Below are 13,000 nucleotides of genomic sequence, written 5' to 3'. Positions count from 1 at the left end.
CAAGAAAAGGCCCCCACAGACCTACAGGCCAGTCTGATGGAGGCATATTCTCACTTAAGGTTCCCTCTTTCCAAATGACTCTACTTTGTGTCAAGTTGACAAAACTAAACAGTACAATATATATATCTATAGGCGGCAAAAGCAGCATCTCTCCAAGAATACCACCTACCGGGCTTTATTAGGCTCAGCCACAACGGAACAGGACAGCACCAGGTTCCAAATCATCAGTGAAGCAACTAAGGTGAGATGGAAGAATAATTTGCTTTTGTGTTTATTGGGATTGAATTAAATACATTTTATGATAGCTAATTTAAACCATCTATGCCTCAGTAGAACTTTGTTAGAGAAGAAATATGTTTGTATATATACATAAAACAGTTCATATATATGTATATATACATATATATATATGAACTGTTCCTACATTAATTAATTAATTATTGAGATGGGTTTGCATGTGGTCCAGCTGGCCTCCAACTTGCTATTTAACTGAGGCTTCTTTTGAACTCCTGATCCTCCTCCCTTTGTCCCCCAAGTGGTGGGATTACAAGCTTCTGCCACTGTGCTCAGTTGATCCTACCTTCAGAGCATTGTGAATAGTGACAGAGAGTTCGCCTGTGTGCCACATGTTTTTCGAGATTGTTGGGGCTTGTTCTGATGCTTTATTTTGATGCTAATTACTGGCCCTCAAGATCTAGTTACTGCCCAGATACACTTGTCCTTTTTTTGTAAACCTGCCTAAGACATTATACCTTATTGGGCGATTAAAGGCCTATACTTGGGCAGGGCAGAATGGGATAGGTGTGGTTAGGGTTCCCAAGCTTTTGAAGACAGGAGAATCACGAGAGAGAGATGAATGAGAAGAGAGGAGGGAAGAGGACACCATAAATTATCAGGGAGAAGAAACTATGTGGGCCAGGAGAAAGAACTCCAATAATGACATGAAAAGTACCAGATGAAGAATATAAGCAAGTATCTTGGGATTATGGGTGGAAGGTCACCCAGATAGGAATGATTAAGGCAGATGGCAATGGATGGGGGCTGGGAGATGGATGGTGAGGTTATTGAGATAGCGTATCTGCCTGGCCCAAGGTAATAAGGCAATTATAAAATCTAATAGGTGTCTGTGTCTTATTATTTGTGATAGCAGGTCAAATAATACCACTGCAATAATTATAGGGCTAATAATAATAAACATTATATAGTCTAATACTAAATAATATTTTACATAACACTAGATGTTTTACATGTTATTTCCTTTTAACTCATTTACATAATGCATCTATACTGTATTGCCTCCAATTATCAAGTAAGGAAATGAAATCTAGAAAGACACCTTTCCCATTGTCACATAGCTGTATTTTTCCGTCTTTGACAGATCCTATCAACGATCCATATACTTTACAGTACTTTAATAATACAGTTTCTCATGAAGCCTGAACAAGGGGCATATTCAGCAAATCTCCAAACTTCTAAATTTAGAGTAGGGAACAGATAAGAGTATTATGTACAGGAAAACCCAAGACATGAGTATTCTGACCATGAGTTATTTCACTAGCAGATTACCATAGCTAATCACCACTACAAATGAGAAGAATTACATCAGGATATCTTAAGAACTTTTTCTCACCTTTCACTTGGTCACACTACTTCAGATGGGTCAGTTTTCGAAGAAGTGTTCTGAGCTGGACCAGAAAGCACACCACAAAAGTCACCTGATGCTTCACTCTTTGCCTTACTTTCAGTATTTCTCTGCCTTGTAAAAGCATCCTAAGCTTAGAAAACCTCTCAAACCAATATGAACTAACTGGTAATTCTTGAAACATCAACACCATTCATTAAGACTGTGGTCTGAGTCCACTAACAGCTACAGAGTGACCCCACCAACTGTCTCACCATTTCCAGTTCTCAAACATGGACTTTCAGGTGAAAGTTGTGTGAAATCTCCCTGTGACTGCTGCAGCTCCTGTTTTGTAAGGCTTTAATGAGGAAAGTCATCAGGAAACAATAGAAACTGACCCACGTTGGAGAAAGGCTCTGTAAGGCCTTAACTTAGAAAACAGTGGTCAGCAAACTTGACTCCCAAGATTTAGGGAGCCCACAAAAGGCTTTCCAGGAATCTTTGGGCTTACTACCAAATGTCAGAAACTTGTCTTGTTTGCTCTGATCATTTTCTCATCTTCTCTTCATTGTGTCTGACAGTAGCAATTTGTAGTGGCCATGATCTGGAAATAAAATCTTTATCCTTCCATGGGGAGGCTTAGCGCATAGAATCTCTTAAACAATCTACTGTCATAAAGACATCAAGACAAAGAATGTGGGGCAGAATTATTTCAAATGCCAGTAACAAGCCAAAATTAAATCCTTAACACCACTTGACACCAATGCCGTTAGTGCAGACTCCTACGAGTGCTTTCTTATATTACAATAGATCATTTTTTCTCTTTGGATTCTAAACATTAAACGACAGTGCAATTCAAGTCAGGTGACAAACAGAGCCCAACAGATCTGGATGTCCTCCAAAAAGAAGACCTTACAGTGCAGAAGACACTAAAGGATGGATCTCAAGGGAACCAGGAAGTCCCAGAAAGAACAAATTATCTGAAATGTTAGCAAAAAACCCCCTAAGATTGAGATTTTTGTTAACGTTTAAAACATGCTCCAAACTTGGGTGCCGGAAATAGCAAAGCTATGTAAGGAATCTATTTAATCTCAAGCCAATGTGGATTTTAAAAAGTCACCTTGAAATTCTACCTTGCTTCATTTTAATGTTCTGCTGATATGTAGAGTTGAGATAACTGATAGGGAATTAGGATTCCTTGCCCTCTGCTGGTTTAATGGACAATGAAGATGATGACAGTAATCTGAAAGTTGACTGTTCTTTATAGCCATCTCATTGCATAGGAACAGGGTCAAAGGTTATTTCTAGGCTGAGACAAATGAGAGTGCACATCAGGTACCAGTGTGGTCCAGAGATTTTAAACAGGCTGCATGTACATACCTAACAACGATAGCTTTTTTCTTTCAGGTTCAGAGAGACAGTCTCAAATCTAAGGATCATATTTAGCTCACAGCTGCAGTTCTCAAATAGCACCGAAGAGGCAGATTCTAACAAACCCGGCACTCCTGGTGCCTGCCCCCACGCTTTTAAAGCCTGAAATGATTAACTTCAGAGTTAGACTATTTGTCATGCTTGAAATCCAATTCCTTTCCCCAGCTCCACTCCTAATAAGCAATTAGGAAACAAAATGAAGCTTTATCAGTATTTCCTTTCTTTGCTTTGGCTGCATAACAAAATACCATAGACCAAGTGACTGAAACAACAGATTCATCTGTTGATTCATTTCCAAGGTCTTCTGTCAGGAAACAGTCCTCTTCCTGGCAATGGCCACCTTGTATACACACCTGATTGAAAGACACAGACAAAGCAAATTCTGGACTTTTCTTATAAAGGCAATAATTCTATCTTGAGGTCTCCCCTTATAAGCTCCTAAAAGCCTAATATCACATGGAAGCTTTTTTTTTTTAAGTATGTGTTTGTAAACATACAAGTAAATGTTCAATAAAGAAACTGTTAGAAGAAAAAATCTAGAAAGAACATGATTAGAAAGATACTCACTTTTAAGTACTGTTCAGGTTTTATTTTTCCCTCCAAATGTTATCAACTTTCTGCCTTGAATGAAAATGTAATGCGGGTTGAGAAGCAGAGGCCTGGTCTTTTGGCATCAATACATGGAAATGTATGTTGTCTTCTGTAGCATTAACATGGCTGACAGGACTAGACATTTATCTTTAATGTACTTTACGTTGCTAATTTTGGTGTTTTCTTCTGGTTTGGATAAACATTCGTAAGCATTTTTACTTTCTTTTGCAGCCTGTTAGCATGGTCTCACCAGAGATGCTTCTAGCAGCTTCTTTGAGGATCCAAGTATATCTCTATGCATCTGTATGAAGTTACTCCTTGCCTCTTCATCTAAGCGGGATTAGAATGAGGCTTGGCCAACTAGCCACCTCCTCAGCAGATGGGGCACAGCAACACTTTAGCAAATACTGTTTATCCTGAGTGGCCAAGAAGCAGTTAATTGGGAACTGGCCAAAAGGAGCCATACCTGGACAAGCTAATTGCCCTTGGGGAAACGGGCTAAAAGCTAGCACAAGGTCACCATTGTTCTCCATAGAAAATCCATGCTTGCCATTATCACAAACAGCTGCTCAGACAGAGCTGTTTGCTCAGAACCCCAGCTGCCTTAGCCTTGATAGCCTTGAGTGGCAGAGATTTGTGAGTTGGGTTTCCAAGTTCAGTGGCTTATGGCTCTCAGCTTTGAGAACTAAAGCTATGGTCACAAGCCTTCAAAGCTGAGGATTACTACTCCTGGTATACAAAGCAGAGACCTATCACTGTGGGTTTAGAGTACTGACACCAACTAGTTACACCTCCGGAGTTGAGCGTCAGGACCATTGACTCTTAACTCTTCGCTGCTCTCTCCAATGTTTCTGTCGACCTTGGTCCTCTACTCTTTGAGTCTCCACAGCCTCTCATTTACTTAGTTCCACCTCTTGTAGATTCTTCTGTTTTTGGACTCTTGTCCTGCCTTCTGGTGTTACAGTTCAGAGCTTCAGCCATGGAGCCCTTATTTCTCAGCGGTTCTCAGTCCACTCTGGGCATTACACCTCCAGCGTCATGCCTTGGGTGTCATGCCTCTTTCTAGTTTTTTAGAGCTTCATAACCTCCTAGTGTTGCAGCTCTGAACTTTGAGTATCAGGACTCTTAAAGGCTCCTGTTGGAACTTTTCAGGCACTTCTCTGTTGTCACTGCTGATAGTGGAGCTTAAAGCTCTAGGTTTCTTTTAGTTTGGTTGCTTGTGAAAAAGGGTCCCTGAATTACAGGCTGCCCTTGAACTGATTAGGTAATTAAGGATGACTGAATTTCCTGATCCTCCTGCCCCTATGTCCCAAATTCTGGGATTACAGGTATAGACTACCACTGATTTTCAACTTTTCGATAGTGTTTGTAGAAACTAGTTTGGCTTCACTCTTACTGTGTAACCCTAGGAGGCCTAAAATGTATGGTCCTCCTGTGCCTTAAGTACCAGGATTACAAATATGCATTGAGCTATTTGTGCAACCAGCTAAGCTTGCTCTACCTCTGAGAAAGGCCACTAGATAAACAAAATATTCCAGAAACTGCATTACTAGAGCCTAAAGTTGCAACATAAGAGTGGGGGTGGGTCTGAAAGAAGTCTTTCAGACTAATTGTAAAAAGAATAGCACACTCCTGTAATCCTGGCACTTAGAAGGTAGAGGAACAAGAATCAGAAATTGAAGTTAATTGTTAGCTACACAGCAAGTTTGAAACCATCTAAAAAATAAATAAATAATACAATATAATATGCAAACAAGCTGAAAACAGTTTAATTTATATCTAGAAAGGAGTGTGGCATGTTTTGACTCGGGTTGTAATTCCACTGTCCATCATAGCACAGTTTACATTCCTACCAATGAAAAGTACTTTTGTTGTAGGTAGGTATTAATATTTATTATTGATTTCTCTTTTAGTTAGGCAGTGGTTATTCCTAATCCAGCTGTATATCCAAATTACCACATAGAGACTAGGATTTGTTTAACCTAGAGCACAATGCTGGACAATAGTTACTCCATCCTAAACCTCCAAGCCTGCAGAGTTTCCTACCATTCAGATTTTACCCACTATATTTGCTCTTAGTCATATCTTAGGTCCAATTCATCTTTCCTCCTGGTTCCAAGACCCTCCTGATGGCTCCAAATCTTGGTCTGCCCACCTCTGCTTCTGCCTCCTACTCACTTCCTTCCCTTCCTCTCCCCTCCAGACCAGGATGTCCCACCCTATTCTCTCCATTGCTCAGCATTGGGGCTGGTTGTTTTATTGACAATACAGAAAACAAATGGTGGCATGTTTACACAAACTTGAGACAGATGATGTTTGAATAAGTATCACAATGCAATGTCCGGATTGAAACCAGATAGTGGGGTAGAGAAATCAGCACTTGAATGAGCAAGGGTACATTCCACAAGAACATTATACCAACATACTTTGCTGAGTTACTAGGGGAGGTGTTCTTCCTCCCCCTGCCCTAATTGAGGACTGCTGTTACAAGATCTAGAGCAGCCCTCCAGGGAAGCTGTAGACCATTGAGGCTTGCCAGAGCTCAAATGAAGGTCTCCACACTGGAGCAACGCCTCTTGAAGCAGAAGTGTGGGTTCAGCAGCATCTTGGTTGCAGTGTTCTCTGAAGCTGGGGTATAGTTTTCATGAAGCCTCTCGTGAATTGTTCAAAGCAGCTGGTGTGCCATGGTGACAGCTGCCAAAGGAAGAAAAGTGCAGCTTATGCTTATGGGCAGTGGGGCACAAGAGAAAGATTAAATAGTTGTCAACCAAAGGCTTGAAATTGGGGCCCCCAAAAGTTCACTTACCTTATTTAAAGAAAAACGGGAAAAAAAAAAACCTAAAGGATGCTTATAATAAAATTCCATTGTTTACGTTTTTCTGTTTTGTTTTGTTCTGTTTATATTCTTGACATTATTTGACCATATTTAACTCATAGGCAGAAAACATTACAAAGAATCTGATCCCAGGATAATTTGGAAAGACAGCGAGCTTCAGATGAAAGAATTCCTCCATCAGATTAGCCTGAGTTGTGAGGCACTTTCTGAATTAATGATTGATGTAGGAAAACACAGCTATCTGTGGGTGGTGCCATCCCTGGGCAGGTGGTCTTGAACTGTATAAAAAAAGACAGCTGAGCAAGCCATGAAAAGCAAGCGCCAGTAAGCGGTACTCTCCATTGCGTCTGCATCAGCTCCTGCCTTGCATTCCTACTCTGACCTCCTTCATGGTAGACTGTAAGATACAACGTGAAATAAACTGTTTTCTTCCCAAGTTGCTTTTAGTTATAGCGCTTATCATAGCAATAAACACTTAACTTATTCTCCCACCAATTCCTGAAGGCCCCGTTTAAGTCGCTTCTCCCCAGCGAGACTGCCCAGAGCCTTCACCTTAGACACATTAGTATTCGCTTCCCATTTTGCCTCTAGCTCTGTATTCATACATTTATCTCAGCTTTATGTAAATTTTATATTGGTACCATCTCCTCTAAGTGTTCAGTGATCGCAATATTAAATATAAAGCAAATGTTAATTGAATTAAAAAGAAACGAGAGGGGAGCCGGGTGCAGCACACAACCTTTACTTGAAGCACAGAGGAGGGCAGATCACAGGTCACTGAATTCGAGCGCCAGCCTGGTCTACAAATTGAGTTTAGGACAGCCAAGGCTACAAAGAGAAGCCCGGGATCAAAAAACAACTCTACAGCTTGGTAGAGAATAGATAATCTAACAGAGTCTCAGCTCTCTATCTGGGCATTTTCAAATGTCGGTATTCTGGTGGCATTCTCAAGACAACTCAAAAATGTGAAAAAGTAAGCATGTAAGCAGTAATTGTAGTAAGCGCTATCACAAGCCTGTGTCAGAGCGACCTTCTGAATGCCCCTACAAGCCACAGCACTAGCTGGTCGCCCGCTCTTCAGGGCAGTGTTACCGATACTGTGCCCTGACTGCTCTCCTGCAGTCCCGGAAGCAAGGTTCCCATCACACGGCTTGTGGAATGCTGCTTGATGTTTTCAGTGCTGCCTGTCTCCTGCTTTCACCACGTCCACACCCAGTCATTTACTCTGCTTCTCATGGACTTTCCCGTTGAGCCAGAGCCATAGCAACACAGCAACCACATAGGTAAACCATGTGTAACCAAAGCTCAGCAGCATGCTTCATGACAGACTTGCAGTAGGACCAGTGTCATATGTTGTGCTGTTTAAAAAATTGTCTTAGTCCTCCTCTGATCTAGGGGCGTCATTTTGTGACCCAAATCCAGCTATTTCCCTTCTCATGGGGTTTCTGCCAATGTTGTGAGTTTTATTTTCTCAGCTTTACTATCTTTATAGTTCTATAGTTTCCATCCCTCTTTTAGGAAATTTTTACCTAAATTTCCCAGCCCCTTAAGAAAGTTCTCTAGAAGCCTATTATTATTCCTGTCCATAAGAAGTCTGTTGATTTTAGTTCAATAAGCCTCATTTCATCCACTCTGAAGAACTGCAAAGATCATCATTTTTGTCAATTCTTTTCCTGGGCTTGTTTCTTTCATCTTTTACTCAGCTGGAACTTGGTTACACTGAATTTAACACCCAAATTCTTAGCACATCTGAACCTAGGCAGATGTATCAATTTTTTTTCAAATCTGGTTGCAGTTTATTAATTATCTAGTTTAATTATTAGTAGAAGACCCCTTTCACTATAAAGATCCTGATTTGGATAATCATTTGCTTACCTAACCACAGACAAACAGAAAATATTTCTTATCCTACAGCTATACCCAAGCAAGTGCAGCCATAGATTTGGGACATGTTCATTTTATTGCCAGCATTCTCCAATTTGCTTGGCCCATAATAATTTAAACGAACGCTTTCCTAATTTTTGTAATGTGACTGTTAGAACAGATTGTCGCTGAGATAACCTGATGAAGCTAACCTCGCATCTCTAATCCCAGATTCCTCTCAGAGCTGAAGTTTACGGTATAGAGAAAAACATTTTCAGACTTAAGATCAATGAAGAAACCCCACTGAAACCAAGGTATGAAGTTCCCGATGTCGTCAGCAGCAAGCTGAGGACTGTAAGGTAAGCCTCAGACAGGGTGTGTCACGCACAACCTCAGCACATTCTTTCAGCACACCCTGACTAGATTCCCTGTGCACCCCCTATTTTGTCTGTTCGAAGGTTTGAAGTTATAATCAGTTACGGGGTTAGTATTCAATCATTTTGGGATAACCTTATAAATGTTCTATATTACCTCTTCTGTTTTCTTTGTCTCCCATACCAAAACTTGTTTTGTACCTCCAAATGAGAAGAGACAGAACTTTGGGCCTGCTCTTTTTCTCACAAGAAAAGTAGTTTATTAGTCAGAGTTTGGAACCAAGTCTAAGAAAAGCTATTTAATTTTCTCACTTGGATTAGCACCGTGGCTCAAGAGACTTAATACGCTAGCTAACTCTCACAGTAATTTATACAGTTAGACAGACTCCCTTTTAATTAAGGATATTCTCAGAAGCCCAACACTTAATTTTACTTAGAGCCAGTAATAAATTAATGATCAGTATTTAGGTGAAAACAGTCTCTGAGGACTAAAGCATTTTCAAGTACTTGTAGAATTTCCATCAGTTCTCCCCAGACATTTCTGTAAAACGTCAGCTGCTTTGTCTTGTGATTCCTGTTGTTTTGTCCCTGAAATATAAGGTTAAGGCAGATGCTTTAATTTTTCTCCATATCTATACCATAGTTTTATGTAGGTTGTTTTTCCATGAAGACATATGATCAATAGATAGTAAAGATTATATAAATACTGTGTGGTAAATATTGCTGTTATTCTGCTTCGGTTCCAACTACTTTCTAAGGAACCTTCACTACCAAAATAACTGAATGCTGAAAGCAGCCTTTTTCTCTTTCCAAGACCCCTTTGTAGCTAGAGTTTCTGATGCGATTCAGTTTCTGCACATCATGTATACTGATTCATGTGTAATGTTCAGTACTGTGCTTATCTATATAGATATGGCAGCTGTAGACTGGGTCAAAGGCCATTAGTTGTGGCCACAGTGCCCCGATCTTCGTATTACCGCTAAGATGGCATGATCCTTAAACCAGACAATAGCCACAGTGACTTCTGATTTCTCGACTTCCTGGAGCCTCATACCTAAATCCTCCTTATGATGCTATAGACAACCAGTTCTCTTTGGTACGTTATTTGTTTTCTACTTGAAATAGCCAGAGCTGTTTCTGTTATCAAAAGCCAAGCCCTCTTTGAGAAAGTAGTTGATATCAGAAATAGGTACAAGCCACTGACTGTGGTTTTAAGATTAACGAGCTAACCTAGTTGACAGGGAAGGCAGTGAAAACCTGGCTGCCATTAAAGGATAGAATGCCAGCATTAGGAGCAGAATTGGGTCTCCCTGTTCCCGAAATTTGTAGGCTGAAGCCCTCATCCCCCGTACCTCAGAACACCATATTTAGAGACAGAGATATATTAAAGTGATAAAGTTAAAATGAGGGCTTGATAGTGGGCCTTAATAAGTCACGACTATTACCCCTATAAGACGAGAAAGCCATGGTGACACATACACAGGGACACTTAGTGACAAGGCAGCCGGCAGCCGCCTGCAGGCCATGGAAACAGGCCTTACAACCAACCTTAAAAAGGCAAAAAATAAGAGAGAGAGAGAGAAACCAATCTTTTAACACCTTGGTCTTAGATTTCCAGAAGTGTGAGAAAATAAACCGCTTTATAAACAACCTGGCCTGTAGTAATTTGTTACGATAACCCAGCAAACTGACACAACTAGGAATAAACCACAGCACTCCGTGCTCTTGCTTAAGTTCCTATCCAAGTGGTGGGACATTTGTGACTGTCACTCAGAATTCAAAACTCTGAGGTGGCCTGGCCGCCTCTCTGAAGTGTTTAATGACATAAAACAACAGTCTCAGGGATTTAAATTCTGAACTCACAGCATTGTTAGGAAACTAACCAGTTTCAATGACTGTCCCCCATCTTACACAGCTACAGAGTCCTGATAGCTGCAAATACAGACTCAGAGGTTGATATCACACGTTGCTGAATTAGGTCATAAACTAAGTTCACAGTCTCCTCAGATTTAGGGCATTAACTGCAAAAAGTAATAAATGCCTGCATCTGAGAAGAGTTGGGCAGTTCTAAATGCCCATGCTTCCCAACCCATTGAGCCTTCACTTCTAGCAGAAGCCCACCTTCCTGCTCCTTCTTGTCAATGTTTCCTATGCACACTCACATTAAGCATGTGCGATTGCCTGAAGAGGTCAGGAAATGGTGTCATATCCCCTGGAGGTAGAGTTACAGGCAGTGGTGATCTGCCAAATGTGAGTCCTCCACAACTGCCCCTGATCCGTCTCTCTGTCACCTTCCTACTCCTGACAAAGTTTGCCCTGTCTCGCCTCAACACCAAATGGACCTCAGCTGAGACAGACTTTGCAAAGGGGTTTCCGTGTTCCTCATCTTTACCAGCCTTCACTGCCTCCAAACCATTTGTCAGAGCCCAGCTAGCCCAGAGAGCTGATAAAGCCAGGCTCATGAGGACAAGAATTGCCTAAAGAAGTGTAAGGTTTTCACAGTACCAGTGAGCTGGCTTAGCAGAAACAGGTGCTGCCTCTAAGTCTATGGCACATACAACCCCCCCACACACACACACACATGGCACACAAAATAAGTTTTTAATATGTAATTTAAAAATAACAGTAGTTAGATTCTGGGTGGCCAAGTGTACTAGACAAAAATGATGATGATGATAATGAACATTTGTGTGTCCAACCTATACCAGTTGCTTCTCGTGCATGATTTCACTTTATTTTCCCCATAACCCTCTTAGTTTTTAATTTTATTATTTGCACTTTACATTACAGAATTAGTCCTAAAAGGGTGGAGTGACTTTGTGACCTGTAATTATGAAGTGTCCGGTAGAGTTATCTTCAAGCTCTTCTCTTCACTGTCCATGAGAGCTCCCTGTTCTGTCAGAGGAAGATTGATTTCCTAATCAACACTCTGAGTTACAAATCACATAGAATCATGTCAACCTGTTGCATTTTCTTTTTCTCTTCCTGTTTCATTTTCCAGGCTGGTCTCTTGCTCAGGAGATACAGGCAGCCTGAGTTACAAATCACATAGAATCATGTCAACCTGTTGCATTTTCTTTTTCTCTTCCTGTTTCATTTTCCAGGCTGGTCTCTTGCTCAGGAGATACAGGCAGCCTGATACTGACAGATGGAAAAGGAGATCTGAAGTGTTGTATCTCAGCAAACCCATTCAAGATAGACTTGGTGTCTGAGCATGAGGCTGTGATCAGCATCAACGCCCTGGGCCAGTTATATTTTGAGCACCTGCAGGTTCCTCACAAGCAGAGGTATTTGGATACATTACTTGACCCTTAAGGACCTACCTTAACAAAACCCATCTGTAAATACCGGTTGCCTTGAACTCAAGTCTTCATGCTTTCATAGCAAATGGCTTTCTCTCCTCTTCCCCCAAAAAAGATCTTAAAGGAGGTTGAAGAGCTTATGTACTAAAATTTTTGATATGCTGTGTTCAGTGTTTCTCCATTTAAAAAAGCAGTTGAAGAATATGATGGTTTAAGTAAGATGTCCTCCATAGACCTGGGATTTAAATACTTGGTCCCTACCTGGTGGTGCTGTTTGGAAGGCTTAGAAGGTCTAGCCTTGTTGAAGGAAGTATGTCCCCAGAAGCAGGCTTTGAGAGTAAAACAACACACACCATCCCCAGCTCACTTTCTGCTTCCTACTTGTGGTTCAAGACTTAACCCTCTGCTTCTGCTGTAGCTGCCATGTCCGCTGCCCCCACTACCACCATTGTGGACTCTTACCCCTCTGGAATCCTAAACCCACATAAGCGTTCCCTTCTGTGAGCTGCCTTAGTCAGCAGAAAAGCAACAGAAAAGTAGCCAATAGGAAGAATATTTGTAAGATAATAACAGAGTAGATTGGCATTTTAGGTTTAAACTTTTCTTTTTTTTCATTATTTTTTTAATGAATATATTACTTTTATGATAAATAGTAAGAGTTTCCAGTGCTAACATTCCAAAATAAAAATAAGTTACAACTTTAAAAGAATCATTGTATGGAAATAAATAATGCAAATTTATTTTTACTTATTCTGATGATAAAAATAGCAAGTACAGACTGGGAGATTTAAAATAACACTTGGTAAGAACAGAGGAAGCATCTCTTCCAGACTACCACAGTCTTAACAAGCTCCTTAACCCACTGAGCCATATTACCACTCCTAGCTGGCCTTGAAATTACTGTTCAGGCAATGATGACCTTGAACATCTGTTACCCTACCTTAGCCCTCTAAATCTTGGGTTAGTTTTGTGCCACCATGCA

General features: G+C 40.8%; 1 protein-coding gene across 4 annotated transcripts in view; it reads left to right on the top strand.

Annotated features, from left to right (window-relative positions):
- The window catches only part of Ganc (glucosidase alpha, neutral C), a 54,161-nt gene that overhangs the window by 3,882 nt on the left and 37,279 nt on the right, over positions 1-13,000 (top strand). For 3 of the 4 annotated variants that reach the window (XM_021639398.2, XM_060372160.1, XM_060372161.1), the window contains exons 3-5: positions 133-241; positions 8,574-8,701; positions 11,821-12,003. In XM_021639398.2, coding sequence (XP_021495073.1) covers positions 133-241; positions 8,574-8,701; positions 11,821-12,003 — 420 coding nt within the window. Of the gene's footprint in view, positions 1-132; positions 242-3,874; positions 7,039-8,573; positions 8,702-11,820; positions 12,004-13,000 lie in introns of those variants that run through there. The other variant, XM_060372162.1, reaches the window with a different exon arrangement.

The sequence above is a fragment of the Meriones unguiculatus genome, chromosome 18, assembly GCF_030254825.1.
Source record: "Meriones unguiculatus strain TT.TT164.6M chromosome 18, Bangor_MerUng_6.1, whole genome shotgun sequence".
Lineage (NCBI taxonomy): Eukaryota > Metazoa > Chordata > Mammalia > Rodentia > Muridae > Meriones > Meriones unguiculatus.
Note: the sequence above shows the minus strand (reverse complement) of the source record. Positions and strands in the feature narration are given on the sequence as shown.